Raw genomic sequence first — 19,523 nt, forward strand, 5'->3', positions numbered from 1 at the left:
ATGTGCTGTCTTTAAAGAGTGCAATGACTTTTTAATAAACATTTTAAAGCTTATTTTTTTGCAGCGATTGTCTTACCTTATTTCCACCAGCCACTGCACTGTAAATTACTATTATATCAATATAATACTCTAACCACTAAAAAGCCACTATAAGCAACGATTATACTGCAACCACTATAAACAGTAATATCAGCTGAAATGTATGTAAACACAATGTAAACAAAAATGCCCCATTTTCCCCAAATTCTATAATCCTTATATTTAGTCTTAAAAAACCTCTAGCCTATGCTAGGCACTTGCCTTGTGTATGGGTGTTTTAGACAAGATCAGCTCTTAACAACAGAATCCTGCCGACTACGCCAAATGAGGATCTAAATAAGAAATAAGACTACGCCACTTTTTTTTTTAAAGGCAAAGAAGGTCCTGTAATTAACTAAAATGATGAAGCATGGAAATCAGACAGGTGCTCAAGTGATCAATTGTTTTGTTTACTATGAGGAACTTCAGCTTAGAGGAACTTCAGCTTTGAGGAACTTCAGCTTTGAGGAACTTCAGCTTTGAGGAACTTCAGCTTTGAGGAACTTCAGCTTTGAAAGCTCAGCTCAACAGATCATTCTGTCCTTACTCAGACATAATCAATCACTCTCAAATTCAACTCTTAAGAACTAGTGAGTAACTTGTCACAACCCTTCACACTACACAGTGGCAGGCCATATTTATCAAACCCCTTCCCACTTCCATCCTCCAAAACTGTAACATTACCATAATACAAACACAAACTCATCAAATAGAATATGTGGTAATAATTTCTATGGAAGCATACATAACTCCTTATAAGTGCCTTAATAATGCCTTATAATTCTCTTATAGTGCCTTATAATACTCGATATAAGATATAATGTATCATTAGTTATAGCTTTCTTACAATTACTATAATGCATTATCAGCCTAAAAAGCATCATGCATTATAGACCTACCTAAAATGCTCTGTCACAGACCTTCTGTTTTCAACTCTCCAGAGACAGCAGGAGAGGTAGAGATACTCTGAATGATCTGCTATGAAAGGCCAAATGACATTTACTCCAGCGCTGACCTGTTGCACCCTCGACAACACTGTGAATATTATTATTGGACCCTGCTGGTCATCTATGAACATTTGAACATCTTGGCCATGTTACGTTATAATCTCCACCCGGTACAGCCAGAAGAGGGCTGGCTACCCCTTATAGCCTGGTTCCTCTCTAGGTTTCTTCCTAGGTTCCTGCCTTTCTAGGGAGTTTTTCCTAGCTACCGTGCTTCTACACCTGCATTGCTTGCTGTTTGGGGTTTTAGGCTAGTTTTCTGTACAGCACGTTGTGACATCAGCTGATGTAAGAAGTTAAATTTGATTGATTGATTGATTGATACTTAACAGCATTAATTTGAACTGAGCATGATTTATAGCATCAGCCTTTTGGTATTTAAAACCGGCCATTACTCCTGCTCTAAGAAAACTAGCTAGCTAGCTTGATCCCTGGATTTTGGAAGGTGCAGCTAGAGTAGAGTACCTACAGTTTATTTCTAGTGGCACGAGGTATTTGCAAACAGCACAACATTGTGTGATTATCTAAGAGCTAGCTAGCTAACAAGCTGGCTAAGGTAGAAATGTATGAGCTTCTAGCCAACACTGTGTTGTATTTACCCAAGTTAGCAGGACTAGGTAGCTAACGTTAGCTAGCAACAAATATTTGGAAAAGCTAGGCACCCGCGGACACTTACCTAGCTAGCTAGCTAACTGTTTGCTAGGAACACAGCTAACTGTGAAGATTGCTAATAAGCTGGCAGAGGCTGAAGACATGATTGATGATGACATGAAACATATAATTATCAAGCTAGCCGAGTGAAATTAAGCTTTGACCTAAATATAACACTAACATGTAGCTAGCACGAAATGTGAATGTTCTTTGCTAGATTTTCACATTCTTGCAATGATATAATGCATTTTATGCTCTCTGGGCTTATAATGCATGATATGTATTATCAGGATGGATAATCACTTATGAACTATTAGTAAGTATGATACAACTCTTTGCATTATAAGACATGATATATGCACTTATATGTATGCCTCATATAAAATATGAACAAACATGTTTTTACACAGATGACGGCTACCAAAACAATAACCTATTTTTAAAAATTTAATAAACACATTTTCAAATGTCAGTCAGATCACTCAATCAAATCTAAATTATTTCAACCAATGGGGGTGACTGGAATGCTGTGACTAAAGGAATAGTACATATCTGGCATAATCAGGAAGTGAGGCATGTCCAGGAAGAAGGAAAGTAGATCCTGAGGGGAATAACGAGCTCACCTTGCCTAAAACACTTACTGTTGCTTGACATCAAATTTGGATAAAAGAAATACACACTTTAAACAAACTACAATTTCTAAAGGCTCTATAGGGCCTTTATAAGCACTAGACAAGTGCTTCACAAGTAATCCATAAACTCCCGAGTGGTGCAGCAGTCTAAGGCACTGCATATCAGTGCTAGAGGAATCCCTACAGACCCTGGTTTGATTCCAGGCTGTTTCACAACCGGACGTGATTGAGAGTCCCATAGGGCGGCGCACAATTGGCCCAGCGTTGTTAGGGTCTGGACGGGGTAGGCCGTCATTGTAAATAAGAATTGGTTCTTAAATGACTTGCCCAGTTAAATACAATTTTAAAAAATATGTCACTAAATAAAGGGTAAGGTTAAAGGACATTCCATCTGGCACCGCAGTACCTCCAGGCTCTGATCAGGCCCTACACCCAAACAAGGGCACTGCGTTCATCCACCTCTGGCCTGCTCGCCTCCCTACCACTGAGGAAGTACAGTTCCCGCTCAGCCCAGTCAAAACTGTTCGCTGCTCTGGCCCCCCAATGGTGGAACAAACTCCCTCACGACGCCAGGACAGCGGAGTCAATCACCACCTTCCGGAGACACCTGAAACCCCACCTCTTCAAGGAATACCTAGGATAGGATAAGTAATCCTTCTCACCCCCCCCCTTAAATGATTTAGATGCACTATTGTAAAGTGGCTGTTCCACTGGATGTCAGAAGGTGAATTCACCAATTTCTAAGTCGCTCTGGATAAGAGGGTCTGCTAAATGACTTAAATGTAAATGTATGTAAATGTATTTTGACAAATGTGGCATAAACCTTTAACTATATTTTATATAGCATCTCATTGCTAACAAAGACTTTACTAAGCCTTACAAGTTGTAGTTCCTTTAAATGCATGGTGGATCAATAGCAAGGTCAGGTTCAATAGCAAGGTCAGATTCAATAGCAAGGTCAGATTCAAATGGATTAACTACAGTATGTGACAGTGACAACAATGGGTATTTCTCAATATGCATACTACCGTGTTCTGAGCATGCAAATTGGAGCACAGAACAGTGAGTCCAAATCAGAGTATGTGAAATGGCAATGGAACATGGCTGCGAGGGGTTTTGAGGTTAAGTCAGGAGGAGGCCACCCACACTGATCATTGGTAGGACAACAGACAATGGATAATGGACTAACTCCAGACTGTTTGGCAACAAGGATGAAGTGGGCTGATGCAGAAATAGGCATGAAGTCTATATAGACCACTACACCAAGTACTGATATATAATAGCTTCATTTCTTGCAACAAATTCAGTTTTGTTTGACCAATTTGTATTTATAAATACATTTCTGTTCAGAATTAAAGTATCAACTGAACTGATTTCCAATCAAAGTTCAAGACTGCAAATTGGTTTTCCATTTCACTCAGGGAACTAGAGATTCTCAGGGAACTAGAGATTCTCAGGGAACTAGAGATTTTCAGGGAACTAGAGATTCTCTGAAAACAAAAGCCAGCCATAACGTTGTCTACCTGTACATTACTCGTGTAATAATTTACAGGAAATATGTTCATTTAGCCTATTTTCACTTTGAAATGAAAAACAGAATCCCAGTCAATCAATCAAATATCACTGAACATCTAGATCATCTAGATCAAATATTGTTTTCAGTGATTTCTCTGACAGGACATGTCAGTGCGTTAAATTGAGAGGCAATGTACAGTATACATTACCAGCCTCTCATAACAAGAAGTTTGCGCTCTCATTTCACTCACTCATTGTGATGTGCATAATGTTATGTTATTATAATAATATTATACAGTAGATGGGGTGCCCTTTGAGGTAAATGATCATAATTGGACCAGAGAATTTTCTTTTTTTTCTCTCTGTCATTCAAACAGCAACAATCCAAAAATGGACCCCACCTCACAAATGCACACAATGGGGAGTAATAAAGGATTTAGCTGGAAACCATTGTGTAAAGGGGCCCCTATGCCATTATGCCAACTCAGGACTTTTCACAATGGAGCTGGGGGTTCTTTTGACGTTAAGCCAGGTATAAAAGTACCCAAGGACGGAGAATAAGCTATACATCTTCAGGCCAAGTATCACCATATATCTGTAGGCTACCCAAGCAAGAGTCACCATGACCATGGGAAAGGTACGCCAACCTACAGCCCCTCACCACTGAAGAAACTTTCCAAATTGCAGTTGAACTTGAATTTTGAACTTGTCGTATTACTGTTTGGAGTCAATATTGTTGTTTCTTTTAACCTCCAGATCATCTTCTACGAGGACAGGAACTTCCAGGGCCGTTCCTATGAGACCAGCTCAGACTGCCCTGAGTTGACCTCCTACCTGAGCAGGTGCAACTCCTGCAGGGTGGAGAGCGGCTGCTTCATGGTGTACGACCGCTCCAACTTCCAGGGAAACCAGTACTTTGTGAGGAGAGGAGAGTATGGTGACTACCAGCGTATGGGCATGTCTGACTGCATTAGGTCCTGCCGTAACATCCCCATGGTAAATAAACAACTAATTAATATGTTTCTGTTATCACTGATAGTAGTTTGGATTGGATAAAATAGTTATAATTGGAATAACATTTTATAATAAAAAATTTGTTAACATTTAGCAATTTTTCTAATGGCTTTGGTTGTTGTGGTTTTCCATTACAGCACAGTGGCCAGTTCAGGATGAGGATCTATGAGAGGGAGAACTTCGGAGGCCAGATGCACGAGATGATGGACGACTGTGAGAACATGATGGACCGTTACCGTATGTCCGACTGCCAGTCCTGCAACGTGATGGACGGCCACTGGCTCATGTACGAGCAGCCCAACTACAGAGGCAGGCAGATGTACCTGAAGCCTGGAGAGTACAGGAACCTCAGCAACATGGGGGGAAGCATGGGCAACATGAGATGGCAGTCTATGAGGCGTATCATGGATTCTTGTTAATTCACTGTTTGATGTGAATATTAGGTTTACAATAAAGGCTTGTCTAAAAGCATCTGTCGTGACGTGACGTTGTATTGATTAATGTGACGACTACAGCTCATCGAATTATTCATTGTTTATAATTACGTGATTAAATAAATCAGGTAATTATTTAAGTCATTAATCTGAGGCACCATGGGAAAGTTTGGTTTTATTGGGTTTCTATTTCCCAAATTAACTCAAAGAATGTCAGAATATCGATTTTACAACCGTCGCTAATGAATTAATTTCCTCTACAGTCGCATCCTGAACGTCACATAACCCGGGAATCTGCACAAACCCACTAAATAAGTCCGTACCACACCAATTGACTTGATTATTTATTTACTAACAAGCTAAAATTATAATATAAGATACACATACACACAGTCTAGGCCATTGTTTAGAACTTAGTACAATGAAAGAGGTCCCTAGCGGACCAACACAATATCACACGTTACACAAAATGGGGATTTCAAAAGAGAGAGAAAGTGAGAGGGTACGAGAGAAAAGCACACTTGGGTACATTTGTAAACTATGTTTAGTTTAACCCTAATCGTAACCCGAACTGCCGCTCTCATGGGTCAGAAATATAATAATGTAATTATGTGTCGAAGTTCTCCGATGGGGTCCGAGTTCTGAATTCTCCTCTGAAGGTGACACTTCTGTTGTTACCGGGCGTAACTCTCTGATTGTCCACACAATGTCAGTGTCCTTTCTCTTCATGGTCTGTTTCCTCACCCTTGTTCTGAAAGGGGGTCTTCTGAGTACGGTCAGCTGTGTAGCTCAGGGCTCCAGTGTAGGAATGAAAGCAGTGTAGACACACAATTCCTTGGAGAGTGGTAACCAGGTGGTCCTGCTTGAATTCACCCTCTTAGACACAGCTGCTCATCCATAGATTAAGATGTTCCTTTGTCTTCTTCAACCTCGTGTTGCGTTTTGGGGTTACAACTAATCGGACCTTGGCTGCAGCTGGTGGCCACCTAGTCTGATATGATAATTCTTAACATGTTTTATCCCCTCGGGTCAGAAATGGGTCTTTCCGCCTTTAGGGTGTAACTAGTGACGAGGCAAGGTCTGGATTTTACTCAAATACAATTTAGACAACTAACTTCACATTTCCTCTTTACAAAAACATTTTACTTAATCTGGGCATTTTCCACACAATGTACAGTATGCAAACATCAGGTACATATTGTGAAAACTCTTCAAGTTACAATGTTTTCGTTATAACGTCGTCATTTAACTTATAATAGCATAACAAAAACGACATACATTTTCATATTCCATCTATCGTCATTACTACCATTTTGGCTGATGATACATATTGTTCCAAAGTCTGTTTATTGCGTGTTACTGTCACACCCTGACCTGAGTATTCTTTGTTTTCTTTATATATTTTGGTTAGGTCAGGGTGTGACATGGGTAATGTATGTGTTTTTGTACTCTCTAGGGGTTTTGTAGGTTTATGGGATTGTTTACCATCTAGGTGTTTTGTATGTCTATGGTTGCCTAGATTGGCTCTCAATTAGAGGCAGCTGTTTATAGTTGTCTCTGATTTGGAACCATATTTAGGCAGCCATCTGCTTTGGGTATTTTGTGGGTTATTGTCTATGTGATGTTGCATGTTAGCACAGAGTTTCTTTTAGCAGTCTTGTTTGGTTTAGTGTACTTTGGTTTTTCGTCTTTCATTACATCATGCATTCACACCACGCTGCGCTTTGGTCTCCTCAATACGACGATCGTGACAGTTACTGTTCTGAGGTAGGTTCTCCATAGGCCCATCATACATTCTCTTCCTCCATATTGAGAGGACAAAGGGACTTTGTTTGCTGCCTTAAGATTTACAATGGGCATGACGTCATGAAATCCCCCCCCAACTCCATACCTGTCGATCTCTCCCCCTCTGGTGGGTGTGAGAGATGTCTCTTGTAAGAGTGTGGTCTACGGTAACCTGATCCGAACAGGCCAGTCATGACACATCCATCTCAAATTCAATTGATACAATGTTTCATGTAATTTAATATTTGAATACAAAATGTTACAATCTATTCCCAAGAAAATATGCTTGCAATCTATAACAAAAAGATGATTCTTCTTGTGGTTCCAAAACAGCAGTAATGGTATTTTTCTCCAACACATAATTTATATATTCATATTCTAAAAAAAATTAAATAATGTTTCACCATTATTTAACCAGGTAGGCCAGTTGAGAACAAGTTCTCATTTACAACCGTGACCTGACCAAGATAAAGCAAAGCAGTGCGACACAAACAACACAGAGTTACACATGGAATAAACAAACATACAGTCAATAATACAATAAAGTCTACATACAGTGTGTGCAAATGAGGTAGGATAAAGGGGGTGTGGCAATAAACAGGCCATGGTTAGAGAATGGTCTCCAGCTTCAGGGATTTTTGCAGTTTGTTCCTGTCATTAGCAGCAGAGAACTGGAAGGAAAGGCGGCCGAAGAGGAATTGGCTTTGGGGGCGACCAGTGAGATATACCTGCTGGAGCTTGTGCTGCAGGTGGGTGCTGCGGGGCTTTACCTAGCAACAACTTATCGATGACCTGGAGCCAGTGGGTTTGGCGACGGATATGAAGCGAGGGCCAGCCAACGAGAGCATACAGGTCGCAGTGGTGGGTAGTATATGGGGCTTTGGTGACAAAATGAATGGCACTGTGATAGGCTGCATCCAATTTGCTGAGTAGTGTTGGAGGCTATTTTGTAAATGACATCGAAGTCAAGGATCGGTAGGATAGTCAGTTTTACGAGGGTATGTTTTAACAGCATGAATGAAGGATGCTTTGTTGCGAAATAAGAAACTGATTCTAGATTTAATCTTGTATTGGAGATGATTCATGTGAGTCTGGAAGGGGAGTTTACAGTCTAACCAGACAGCTAGGTATTTGTAGTTGTCCACATATTCTAGTCAGAACCATCCAGGGTAGTGATGCTGGACGGGTGGGTTGGTGTGGGCAACGATCGGTTGAAGAGCATGCATTTAGTTTTACTAGCATTTAAGAGCAGTTGTAGGCCACGGAAGAAGAGTTGTATGGCATTGAAGCTCACCTGGAGGTTAGTTAACAGTGTCCAAAGAAGGGCCAGATGTATACAGAATGGTGTCGTCTGCGTAGAGATGGATCAGGGAATCACCAGCAGCAGAGTGAAATTATTGATGTATCTTCAAACCATCTGTATACTTACAAGCCCATACCAATCATATCCAGATTACATTTTTAATATTCAATACTTCAAGTTACTCAAATCATCTTCCTCTCATAACACTGAAAACTCTTCTACACAGAGGTCATTGGTATCCTAGTGGTTAGAGCGTTGGGCTGGTAACCAAATGGTTGCTGGTTTGAGTACCTGAGCCAACAAGTAAGGCTTTTAACCCTAACTTGCTCCAGGGGCGCTGTACTACTATGGCTTTCCCTATAAAATACCTAATTTTCCTGCACCTATCTGGTGTCATAATTAAAACTAAATGAGTTCCCAGTTGATCCAACACACCAGTAAGATTGTCAGACGTTTGCTTGCCAAGAGCACCAATGAATAGAGTTTTGGCAGTCAATGTCTTTTGAATGTTCACACCGAACATACTTTGAAGCCATCACTCTCGCCTGCATCTAGCTGATATATGGTGTACTCATTAGTCCCACAGTTGCAAACAAGCGTTTCTATTGGACAAATTCAGGCATGTTTATCCTGAATTTCAACAGAATCGGTGGAATTTATACATCCCTGATCACGCGTAAACACAGTTCGCTTTCATAGCAGCCACATTCTATTCCTTCTCGCATCTATGCGCTCTCCTCCTCTCACCTTTTCCCTTCACTTGTCGACTATAATGTACAACACATCAGCTGTATGTGACCAGGTGAAAAAAACTTTCCAAGCCAAACCATATCATAACCGCTACACACAGCCTACATCATTGTCACTATATTAGCTAAAGTAACATCATATTCAACATAGCTAATAGAAGTAACACGCTGGTAAAACCGCTACAATCATGCAGTAACGTTACAGTGTAAGCAGTTTAGCACTTAAAAGCAAAAGCTTGCCTTGACTAGCTACAGTGACATAGCATACCTCTGTTTGAGCAGGGTGTTTGAGTAGACTAAACTAGCTAGCTGCATTTGCTATCTAGATAGCACTGTAGATAGCACTACAGTGCTATCTAGCTGTAGCTTATGCTTTCAGTACTAGATTCATTCTCTGATCCTTTGATTGGGTGGACAACATGTTATTTCATGCTGCAAGAGCTCTGATAGGTTGGAGGACATCCCCCGGGAAGTTGTCATAATTACTGTGTAAGTCTATGGAAGGTGGTGAGGACCATGAGACTCCTAGGTTTTGTATTGATGTCAATGTACTCAGAGGAGGACAGAAGCTAGCTGTCCTCCGGCTACACCGTGGTGCTTCCCTACAGAGTGTATTGAGTTGATTTACTTTATTTGTATAATTTTATTTTTTAACCCTTTTTCTCCCCAATTTTGTGATATCCAATTGATAGTTATAGTCTTGCTCCATAGCTGCAACTCCCGTACGGACATGGGAGAAGCAAAGGTTGAGAGCCATCCTCTCGAACACGACCCTGCCAAGCTCCACTGCTTCTTGACACACTGCTCGCTTAACCCGGAAGCCGGGTTATATGTTGGAGGAAACACTGTACAACGTGCAACCGTGTCAGCGTGCATGCGCAATGGGACAAGGCCATCCCGGCTGGCCAATCCCTCCCTTAACCCGGACGACGCTGGGCCAATTGTGCGTTGCCTCATGAGTCTCCCGGTCATGGCCAGCTGCGACACAGTTCGGGAACGAACCCAGATCTGTAGTGACTCCTCAAGCACTGCAGTGCTTTAGACCGCTGCGCCTCGACAGAGCGTGTTTTAATCATTTATTTGGTGACGTGATTATATTTATTATAGTTTTATCTAAAAAGGATAACTTTTTAAATGTTTAAAAATATATATTTTTTATGAAATTCACTGAGGAAGATGGTCCTCCCCTTCCTCCTCTGAGGAGCATCCACTGATCGGTATGGTGCTGAAGAGGTTATATATGAGGTTACAAAGTGGTTAAAGAACCTAATAAAGCTTCAAATCCACCCTTTTGTTATAAAGAATGTTGCTTGTGACTTATAAACACATAAACTTGTTTGTTACTTATATTTTCTTTGTTTCGACACGTACTAGTATCTCCCCATCGTTTAGTAGCTTCACTTTATTGTCTTTGTTTCGACACGTACTAGTATCTCCCCATCGTTTAGTAGCTTCACTTTATTGTCTTTGTTTAGACACCGACTGGTATCTCCCCATCGTTTAGTAGCTTCACTTTATTGTCTTTGTTTAGACACCGACTGGTATCTCCCCATCGTTTAGTATCTTCACTTTATTGTCTTTGTTTCGACACATACCAGTATTAAAACCTTGGAGGGATTAAGCCTATAGAACATCTCACAGTAGGAGGATTTGAAGCCAATAAAAGCTAAAAGAGACAGAGTTTATTAGGCTGAAACCATAGAAATGAAGGGTGGATCAACTGTAAATATGCAACGTATAAAAGGTCGACTGCAACACTAAATGAACACAAACATCCCCACGGGAGCGGGTTTGTAATGACTCTAAATACAACATGTAGATTAGATAGATAATGGATACAGACAACAGTTCAATTGTAATAGTTAGAGAAGTATTGGCTCTGCATACAGCTTGATCTTACCTGACAAAGTTGTCATCTCTGCAGGGAAAACAGTGATAGAGCAGATGTTTTGGTCAATGTTTACTTGACCTCTGACCCAGATCTGCAAAGACTGTTGTTTACTTTTCCTCTCTGACCCAGATCTGCAAGGGCTGTTGTTTACTTTTCCTCTCTGACCCAGATCTGCAAGGGCTGTTGTTTACTTTACCTCTCTGACCCAGATCTGCAAGGGCTGTTGTTTACTTTACCTCTCTGACCCAGATCTGCAAGGGCTGTTTGGCCAACACCAGCTACTGTTTACCCTAGCCAGGCCTTGCAGTGGCATTCCTCACGTATGTACAAATGCTTCAACTATTTTGATACCTCCATTTTGCTGAGATTAACATTTTACGTAGCAGGGACACTATTTAAAGCAGAATTGTGGGAAGTGTCGTGTCTTTGGCTATGCCGGATTAAGTGATATGACATGCTATTCTATAAAATAATTTCTCCGTAATTAATATCACCTGATTGAGCTAAACATGTCAATTTAATTAACTAGAGTCGGGGCACCACGAAATAATATTTATAGAGCTGTTATCTTCCGAAAAAACTCTTAAAGACCTAGTAATATTTTACATCAATAGCAGTCAATATTAATCCTCACCTTAATTCAGTCTCATCTGAAAGTTGTAAATTCTTGGTTATCTGCACAAACCCTGGCTAACAAGTTGAATCAGCAATACAAAATTGGGTTTAATTATGTATTTGCTAAATACCTAACTAATCACACAGAATTACACATACACATAATTAATCATAACTTGATTTGCAAATTACGTCATAAAGGAAAACGTCCCTAGCGGGCAGAACAGATATGACAGCTGGTTACACAAAAGAAAAGGGTCTGGGTTTGAGTGAAAGAGCGGGAAGACTGAGGAACAAAGGGCGAAGCTGTGCTATCGTAAATACAGTATCCTATGCATGCTAGGTTACCGCCCATTTGGAAAAGGAAAATGCAATAAATATTTACTCTGAACTGCGCTTCGGTAGGTTGGTGGTAGATGGAAGGCCGTGTTGCCCAACCGAGTCCTTTCTCCTTTGAATAATGTCTCTGCTGGTAAATTGGATACGTTGTAGTAACGTCGTTCTGTGGTAGACGGGATACTCTGTCTGTTCCTTCCTAACCTGCATTTGCAGCTGCTGTTGCTAACTGAACGGCTAGGAGGTATCACTTCTGTAGTGAATAAGAGTTCAAAGTTCATACCATTCGCAACCAAAGCTCACGCTGATGTTGGCTTCGTTCTGTAGTTATTATCTGAACCATTCTGACATTGGACCGTCGTCCTCACATCCTCTGAACAGGAGGTTACATTGTCGTCAAGGCTTTATATAGGAAGGGAGAGGAGGGCGTGTTTGAAAAGTTTTATAGCCCATGTCCCTTCACAGGGGCGGGCCACTGATTGAGCAGAGCCCTACCTTATGAAAACCCAAATCTCACATTGTAGAAGGTAAAATCACATTTCATCCCATCACAAATAATTTCATATTCAAACATTTATATTGAACAACAATTCCATGTGAATCCGATAACTCTGATGTGTAGACTTTCCACTGTAGAGTTTATGTCATCTTATCATTGATGAGAATGTCCCAGATGACAACCGAACTGACATCATATTCATTAAGTACCACCGCATAGGTTCAATTGGTCGGATTACCAGAATATAGTTAATTTCCCCCCACCTCCTGATTTTCCCAGAATCTCTATGTTAACCAAGGGTTTTGCAAATGTAACATCAGTAGGGTAGAGAGAGGAGAAAGGGGGGAAGAGGTATTTATGACTGTCATAAACCTACCCCCAGGCCAACGTCATGACAGTAGTATGGGCATTACCAGGTGATTCATTACAAAAGATGATTACAGAAACAGAGTTATTTTGCACTCACCTGGTGTCCCAGGTCTAAATCAGTCCCCGATTAGAAGTAGAGGATGAAACCCAGAAGTGTTTTGGCCCTCCAGGACCAGAATTGAACAGCCATGAATTATAGCATTAAATTAGAGTATTACGTTTTCTTGGTTTTATCAAAACGTCACAATGTAGAGGAACTGAGTAAGTATCTCAAGGCACATTGAATATATAAACAAATGTAATGACTTGACATTGGATTAATTATTCAATTATATGTTTTACAGTGTTTTTATGTTAAATCCATGCCATCAAGTTTTCCCTTCAGAGAGCCAAGAGGAAGATTGGTGACATGGAGATGTTTCAATTTTTTAAATAAAGAACTCCCCCTCCAAATGTACTGTGTACTTTGTTTTCTATAAAATATGATGGGGTACATACAGGAAAACATTATTATCACTACTATAATGTTTTATCCTGGGTTGGTACACAAAACTGGACACTTGTATTACTCAGATTGGTCTGCCATTTCTACACCAGTTTAATTTCTTCACATCAAATCACATTCTAGTCTAAAACAACATAGTTGTAATCGTCAAGAGATGATCACTCATCTACAAGACATTTTAAAATTACAATCATCCTAAATAAGCCTTTGTTGAAAAGTTACAATGCTTACTTTGTTGATCACCTAAGACAAAAATACATTGCCGTGTTCACAGCATTCTGGCGGAAAAACCGCTGACGTGTTACAAGTCCAACTATTTACATGACAATACTGCCGTTGATCCATGGATTATAAAGAGAGGACGCACCTCCCAGCCCAGTGAGACCAAAGTTAACCATCACAATGGGAAAGGTAAGGCTGCTTTTTATGCTATGCATATGTTGTGCCTCTGCATTCCTCCATAGATTATTCTACCGAAATCAATAAAAGGGGATGAGATTCATTAAAGGTAATGTGTGCCTCTGATCAGGAATTTTAGTCTGTACAATATTACAAAATAATTCTAAATCTTGGGGCTTACTGCTGGGGAAGAGATCTGGTTTTACACAATAAAACACCTCAATTGATCTGTTTTTTTTAGATCATTTTCTACGAAGACAGAAACTTCCAGGGTCACTCTTATGAGTGCGGTGGAGAATGCTCTGACCTACATGCCCACTTCCGCCGCTGCAACTCCATCAAGGTGGAGAGCGGCAACTGGATGGTGTACGAGAGGCCCAGCTACATGGGCTATCAATACTTCCTGAAGGAAGGCGAGTTCTCCGACTACCAGCGTTGGATGGGCTTCAATGACTGCGTCAGGTCCTGCCGCATGATCCCACAGGTAAGAGACGGATTAAGGAAGAGGTCAAAGATCCCGTTAACTCTGAAGTATTGGAGGGATTCTAAAGTATTACAGGGACTTCTGGACCTTTTGTAGTTTGATCCCAAAACTACAGGAAATTAACTGCTGGATTCTGATCAGTGGAGGCTGGTGGAGAAAGAAATGGGGAGGACAGGCTTATTATCCTTCCCATTTCTCCCTCCACCAGCCTCCACTGACTCTGAGGTTGGACGTAGTCTACCACATATTTTTCTGAGATGGCTACACGAGTATCATCCCAATAACATTCCTCTCTGTATCCACAGCACCAGGGATCTCACCGTATGAGAATCTTCGAGCGCTCAGAGTTCGGAGGACAGATGACGGAGTTGACGGACGACTGCCCCAACCTCTACGAGCGCTTCCATTACAATGACATCTACTCTTGCAATGTGATGGAGGGCTCCTGGCTTTTGTATGAGCACCCCGACTACAGGGGGCGCCAGTACCTGCTGACACCGGGAGAGTACAGGAGATACAACGAGTGGGGAAGCATGAGCGCCAGAGTGGGTTCCATCAGACGTATTGCGTTGTAAGAAGCTGACTGTATGACTCTTGAATCAATGACCAATGGGAAATCATGTTGAAATAAATCCATCCACACAGAGCCTTTTTTCCTGCCTTTTGTATTTTAAATCACGGAGAAAGAATGAATATGCAAACTTATCTGTTAGGTTGGTTGAACTTTTAAAAGGTTTTACCATGAATTAACTCCCATGTTACCGTGGTTTACTGAGTGAAACTGTGGAGTGAATCGACCTAGAATAGACCATGTGTGTACCCGAAATATCTCACATCAAATATTTGTATTTATTGGTTATTGTCATGAACAGGCTGTTCATGACAATTTGAGAATTATATGAAATGAATACCTTACATATTTTGCTTTGAACACATTTGTGTAATGTGTTACAGATGTAGGATCCTAATTTGATCACCCTGTTTCTGGTGAACTTTCCTGCAATGAATTAAAAAAGGCTTCTGAAGTTTGTCATTACCACCTTGACATTTCAGACATGGTTATCCCTTAAGAAAAATGTATCAACCCCAATCCCATTAATTATAATCCACATAATTCACATTTCCTGTTGCTGCAGGATTATTTTCCTGCTGTAGCAAACTGGCTCAAATTAAGATCCTACATCTGTACTCAGCAGAATCTGGTAACATTTTCATTCATGATACAATAGGGAAATGTCTGGGCAACTCAGTCAGCACTGTTGATTGAAGAACTTGAGTTACAGAAAGGGAAATGAATTGATTGCAACATTGTAACAGGAAAAGGTGCATCTGATAACATTGGATTTTTGAACCGTCTTCCATGTTGTAATGGCTTGAATGGAATCATTGGAACGGTATCAAACACATGAAAACAGTGCGTTTCAAGCTGTTCCATTGGTTCCATTCCAGCCATTATGATGAGCCCGTCCTCCTATAGTTCCTCCCACCAGCGTAGCCCGTCCTCCTATAGTTCCTCCCACCAGCGTAGCCCGTCCTCCTATAGTTCCTCCCACCAGCGTAGTCCGTCCTCCTATAGTTCCTCCCACCAGCGTAGCCCGTCCTCCTATAGTTCCTCCCACCAGCGTAGCCCGTCCTCCTATAGTTCCTCCCACCAGCGTAGCCCGTCCTCCTATAGTTCCTCCCACCAGCGTAGCCCGTCCTCCTATAGTTCCTCCCACCAGCGTAGCCGTCCTCCTATAGTTCCTCCCCCACGTAGCGTTCCTCCCACCAGCGTAGCCTATAGTTCCTCCCACCAGCGTAGCCCGTCCTCCTATAGTTCCTCCCACCAGCGTAGCCCGTCCTCCTATAGTTCCTCCCACCAGCGTAGCCCGTCCTCCTATAGTTCCTCCCACCAGCGTAGCCCGTCCTCCTATAGTTCCTCCCACCAGCGTAGCCCCTCCCACCAGCGTAGCCCGTCCTCCTATAGTTCCTCCCACCAGCGTAGCCCGTCCTCCTATAGTTCCTCCCACCAGCGTAGCCCCACCAGCGTCCCGTCCCTATAGTTCCTCCCACCAGCGTAGCAGTTCGTAGCCCATCCTCCCACCATAGTTCCTCCCACCAGCGTAGCCCGTCCTCCTATAGTTCCCCCACCAGCGTAGCCCGTCCCCTATAGTTCTCCCCTATAGTTCCTCCCACCAGCGTAGCCCGTCCTCCTATAGTTCCTCCCACCAGCGTAGCCCGTCCTCCTATAGTTCCTCCCACCAGCGTAGCCCGTCCTCCTATAGTTCCTCCCACCAGCGTACTCTACCATGCATATGCGTACATTTATTGTTATATAATGCCGTTAAAGTGCATGATACTGTAACACTAAATATTGAATACAAATCCCTCTGTGTTCTGTGGATTGTTCTAGAAGCACCTGCACAAGTGTTCACTGTTTGGAGACACACTGTTTGGAGACACATACTGTTTGGAGACACATACTGTTTGGAGACACATACTGTTTGGAGACACATACTGTTTGGAGACACACACTGTTTGGAGACACATACTGTTTGGAGACACATACTGTTTGGAGACACACACTGTTTGGAGACACATTGTTTGGAGACACACTGTTTGGAGACACATACTGTTTGGAGACACACTGTTTGGAGACACACTGTTTGGAGACACATACTGTTTGGAGACACACACTGTTTGGTTGAACATGCAGCTTTATTGAGAACAGACATGGGGGAACATAGAACTTTTAGTTGTTGGAGTCAGAGATCCGTCTGAGGGATCCGATCCTGGGGCTCAGGCCACCCCAGTCGCTGGGTCTGCGATACTCGCCAGGCTTCAGGTAGTACTGTCTGCCCTTGTAGTTGGGCTGGTCGTACATGAGCCAATGGCCGTCCATCACGTTGCAGGAGTTGATGTCGGACATGCGGAAGCGGTCCTGGACATTGGGGCAGTCGTCGTTCAGCTCCTGCATCTGGCCACTCATGTCAGGGCGATCGTACAGCCTCATCCTGTAGGAGCCGCGGTGCTACAGGACGATGAAATAGAGGTCATATTGGGTTTTTACATTACTACAAATTAGAGGTCCATTATTAACAAGACAATACAGCAAAATAGGTGGGGCCAAAACGGAGCCTTGAGGAACATCAAGAAGTTTTCATTGGTGCTCTTCTATATACATATTGCAATGTGAGATGGGGTCTAGTGATGAGCGTAGCCCTGTGTTTGAGCCATCTACACTGGGTTTACCATGGGGATCATGCGGCAGGACCTGATACAGTCGTTGATGCCAATCATGCGCTGGTTGTCATTGTACTCTCCCCTCCTCAGGAAGTACTGGTGGCCAGTGTAGTTGGGCCTCTCGTAGACCATGAACATGCCACTCTCCACCTTGATGGAGTTGCAGCGGTTGAAGTAGGAGTGCAGGTCGGCACAGTCGCTCATGCACTCATGGTGCCGACCCTGGAAATTCCTGTCCTCATAGAAGATGATCTGCAAAGGGGAGTGTAAACATTTTAAAGCATAACATTTTTTTATCTTACATCTACTGAACTGATGTATTTTTTTCAATGTTGTGGTCATTATATGGTGGACAAAACGAAATGTTTGATGTTTTTTCCCAGTTATACTATAAAACTAGTCGTATGAATGCAGGTGGGTGCCTGACTTACCTTTCCCATTGTCATGGTTGCGTGAGGGGCAGATAGACAGTCAATGGTCACTCTTTCTGTGCCTCTGTCCTTTTATAAAAAGCAGCTGTGTGATTGCGCAGCATAAAGTATTGTCATTCAAATCGTGATCTGGAGTTAGCACACAAATGTGTTTATGTGTAGCCATGGCTTATTGTGTGGCGAGTTATTGTTGGTGGCCAGCTTTCACACGTTCATCACTATTGTCAGAAAACACTACTGTATACTGGAGATCCGGTGCGTGGCTGGGCTTAGCATCAGCAAAACAACTCAACCAGACATTTAGCATATCATTGTAATTCACAAACACCGTCAATTTCAATTGTGTCCTTTTATGCACAATTATGCAAATGTAACAGCTTATAAAATGCCTTTCTGGGATTGAATCAGTGAGAATGATCCACAGAATATGTTTCTTATTTCTAGATGTAGGCATGCACTCTGAAAACGCTGACGTTACTGTAAATGATGTGATGAACTGTTGTTTGGCCCCATACATTCATTGTTCTGTTCTATACTTAATTAAAGGTCTGTGTTTTGTGGGCGAACAAAATATCTGCCTATATGAATATGCATGTATGTAATCATATACATATCATATCATGTTTACATACATAATGGACAACAATATTGCCATGGTGTCATTAGCAAGAAAAAAACTGTGGTAATTCACTTTGAGAGGAAATAGTTCATTTTCATACTGATCCGGATTTGAAAATAAACGTCAATGTTATACCGAATGGTCAGTGAACGGTTACGTGATGAGTAACCTTGTCGGAGACCTGAAGACTTGCGTTAGCTCCCCGAACTAAAGGCGTTAGCTCAGTGGGCTAATACAGTCTTTGTGGTGCGCGGGGGGACCCGGATTCGAATGCCAGTCAGTCACAGAGGCAGAAACATGTCAGTGTTGTGTAACAGCAGTAGCAGTAGCCAAGCATCTAGGAAAAACCATCAGGAACATCAGGATAACTGATGGTTCAAATCTACCCAAAGCTCGACACATGAGTTATCTGTGGTTCCTCATATGTAAGACGACAGTTGATGATAGTGTTGTTGTTGTTGTTGGAATGATATATTATTGGTATGTTGTATTGTTTTCGTGAGTATGTGTATTGTGACTGTGTAATTGTCCTTGGCTGTCCTGGGACGACGGGTGCACATTACCTTTTGGCTAACCCCGGCACATTTACATGGATGTTGCCTTATTGTAATATTGATGTTGATTCATGTGCATTGTCCCCTATAAATGAATAATAAATCATGTATTATTTTATTTAACCAATGTATTAATTGTGTGAAAAAAGGCATACAGGAGACCCTTCTTTATTGAACTAGCCAAGTCAGCTAAGAACAAATTCATATTTACAATGACAGCTTAGGAACAGTGGGTTAACTGCCTTGTTCAGGGGAAGAACAACTGATCTTTAACTTGTCAGCTCAGGGATTTGATCCAGCAACCTTTCAGTTACTGGCCCAATGCTCTAACCACTAGGCTACCTGCCAACCCAGGAGTGATCAGGATTGGTCATGTCAAACAGATATTGTTACAGGTTTTGCTTGTACAATCTTTTTCTACTCAGAAATGCATA

The 19,523-nt window shown here is 41.8% G+C and overlaps 3 protein-coding genes across 3 annotated transcripts; 2 read left to right on the top strand and 1 right to left on the bottom strand.

The window, feature by feature from the left end:
* The first annotated feature begins 4,502 nt into the window (after positions 1-4,502).
* LOC135543171 (gamma-crystallin M3-like) lies at positions 4,503-5,313 on the top strand. Its single transcript, XM_064970258.1, has 3 exons — positions 4,503-4,517; positions 4,637-4,876; positions 5,032-5,313. Exons 1-3 carry the CDS (start codon positions 4,503-4,505, stop codon positions 5,311-5,313), a joined length of 537 nt encoding a protein of 178 aa, XP_064826330.1.
* An 8,412-nt stretch (positions 5,314-13,725) lies between these two features.
* LOC135542993 (gamma-crystallin B-like) lies at positions 13,726-14,893 on the top strand. Its single transcript, XM_064970109.1, has 3 exons — positions 13,726-13,791; positions 14,021-14,263; positions 14,569-14,893. Exons 1-3 carry the CDS (start codon positions 13,783-13,785, stop codon positions 14,836-14,838), a joined length of 522 nt encoding a protein of 173 aa, XP_064826181.1. The 5' UTR covers positions 13,726-13,782; the 3' UTR covers positions 14,839-14,893.
* A 2,101-nt stretch (positions 14,894-16,994) lies between these two features.
* On the bottom strand, positions 16,995-17,931 carry LOC135543173 (gamma-crystallin M2-like). Its single transcript, XM_064970261.1, has 3 exons — positions 17,917-17,931; positions 17,495-17,737; positions 16,995-17,273 (listed from the first exon to the last, which is right to left on the bottom strand). The coding sequence occupies exons 1-3, from the start codon at positions 17,929-17,931 to the stop codon at positions 16,995-16,997; spliced, it is 537 nt and encodes a 178-aa protein (XP_064826333.1).
* Positions 17,932-19,523: the final 1,592 nt, after the last annotated feature.

The sequence above is a fragment of the Oncorhynchus masou genome, chromosome 7, assembly GCF_036934945.1.
Source record: "Oncorhynchus masou masou isolate Uvic2021 chromosome 7, UVic_Omas_1.1, whole genome shotgun sequence".
NCBI classification, from domain to species: Eukaryota; Metazoa; Chordata; class Actinopteri; order Salmoniformes; family Salmonidae; genus Oncorhynchus; species Oncorhynchus masou.

What these genes read in the sequence shown, in the direction of transcription:
- LOC135543171 (XM_064970258.1), top strand. An exon ending in CCTGCCGTAACATCCCCATG is followed by an intron (nt 4,877 to 5,031) that starts GTAAATAAACAA and finishes TTTCCATTACAG; the next exon opens with CACAGTGGCCAGTTCAGGAT.
- LOC135542993 (XM_064970109.1), top strand. An exon ending in CCTGCCGCATGATCCCACAG is followed by an intron (nt 14,264 to 14,568) that starts GTAAGAGACGGA and finishes CTGTATCCACAG; the next exon opens with CACCAGGGATCTCACCGTAT.
- LOC135543173 (XM_064970261.1), bottom strand. An exon ending in CCTGCCGCATGATCCCCATG is followed by an intron (nt 17,274 to 17,494) that starts GTAAACCCAGTG and finishes ATCGTCCTGTAG; the next exon opens with CACCGCGGCTCCTACAGGAT.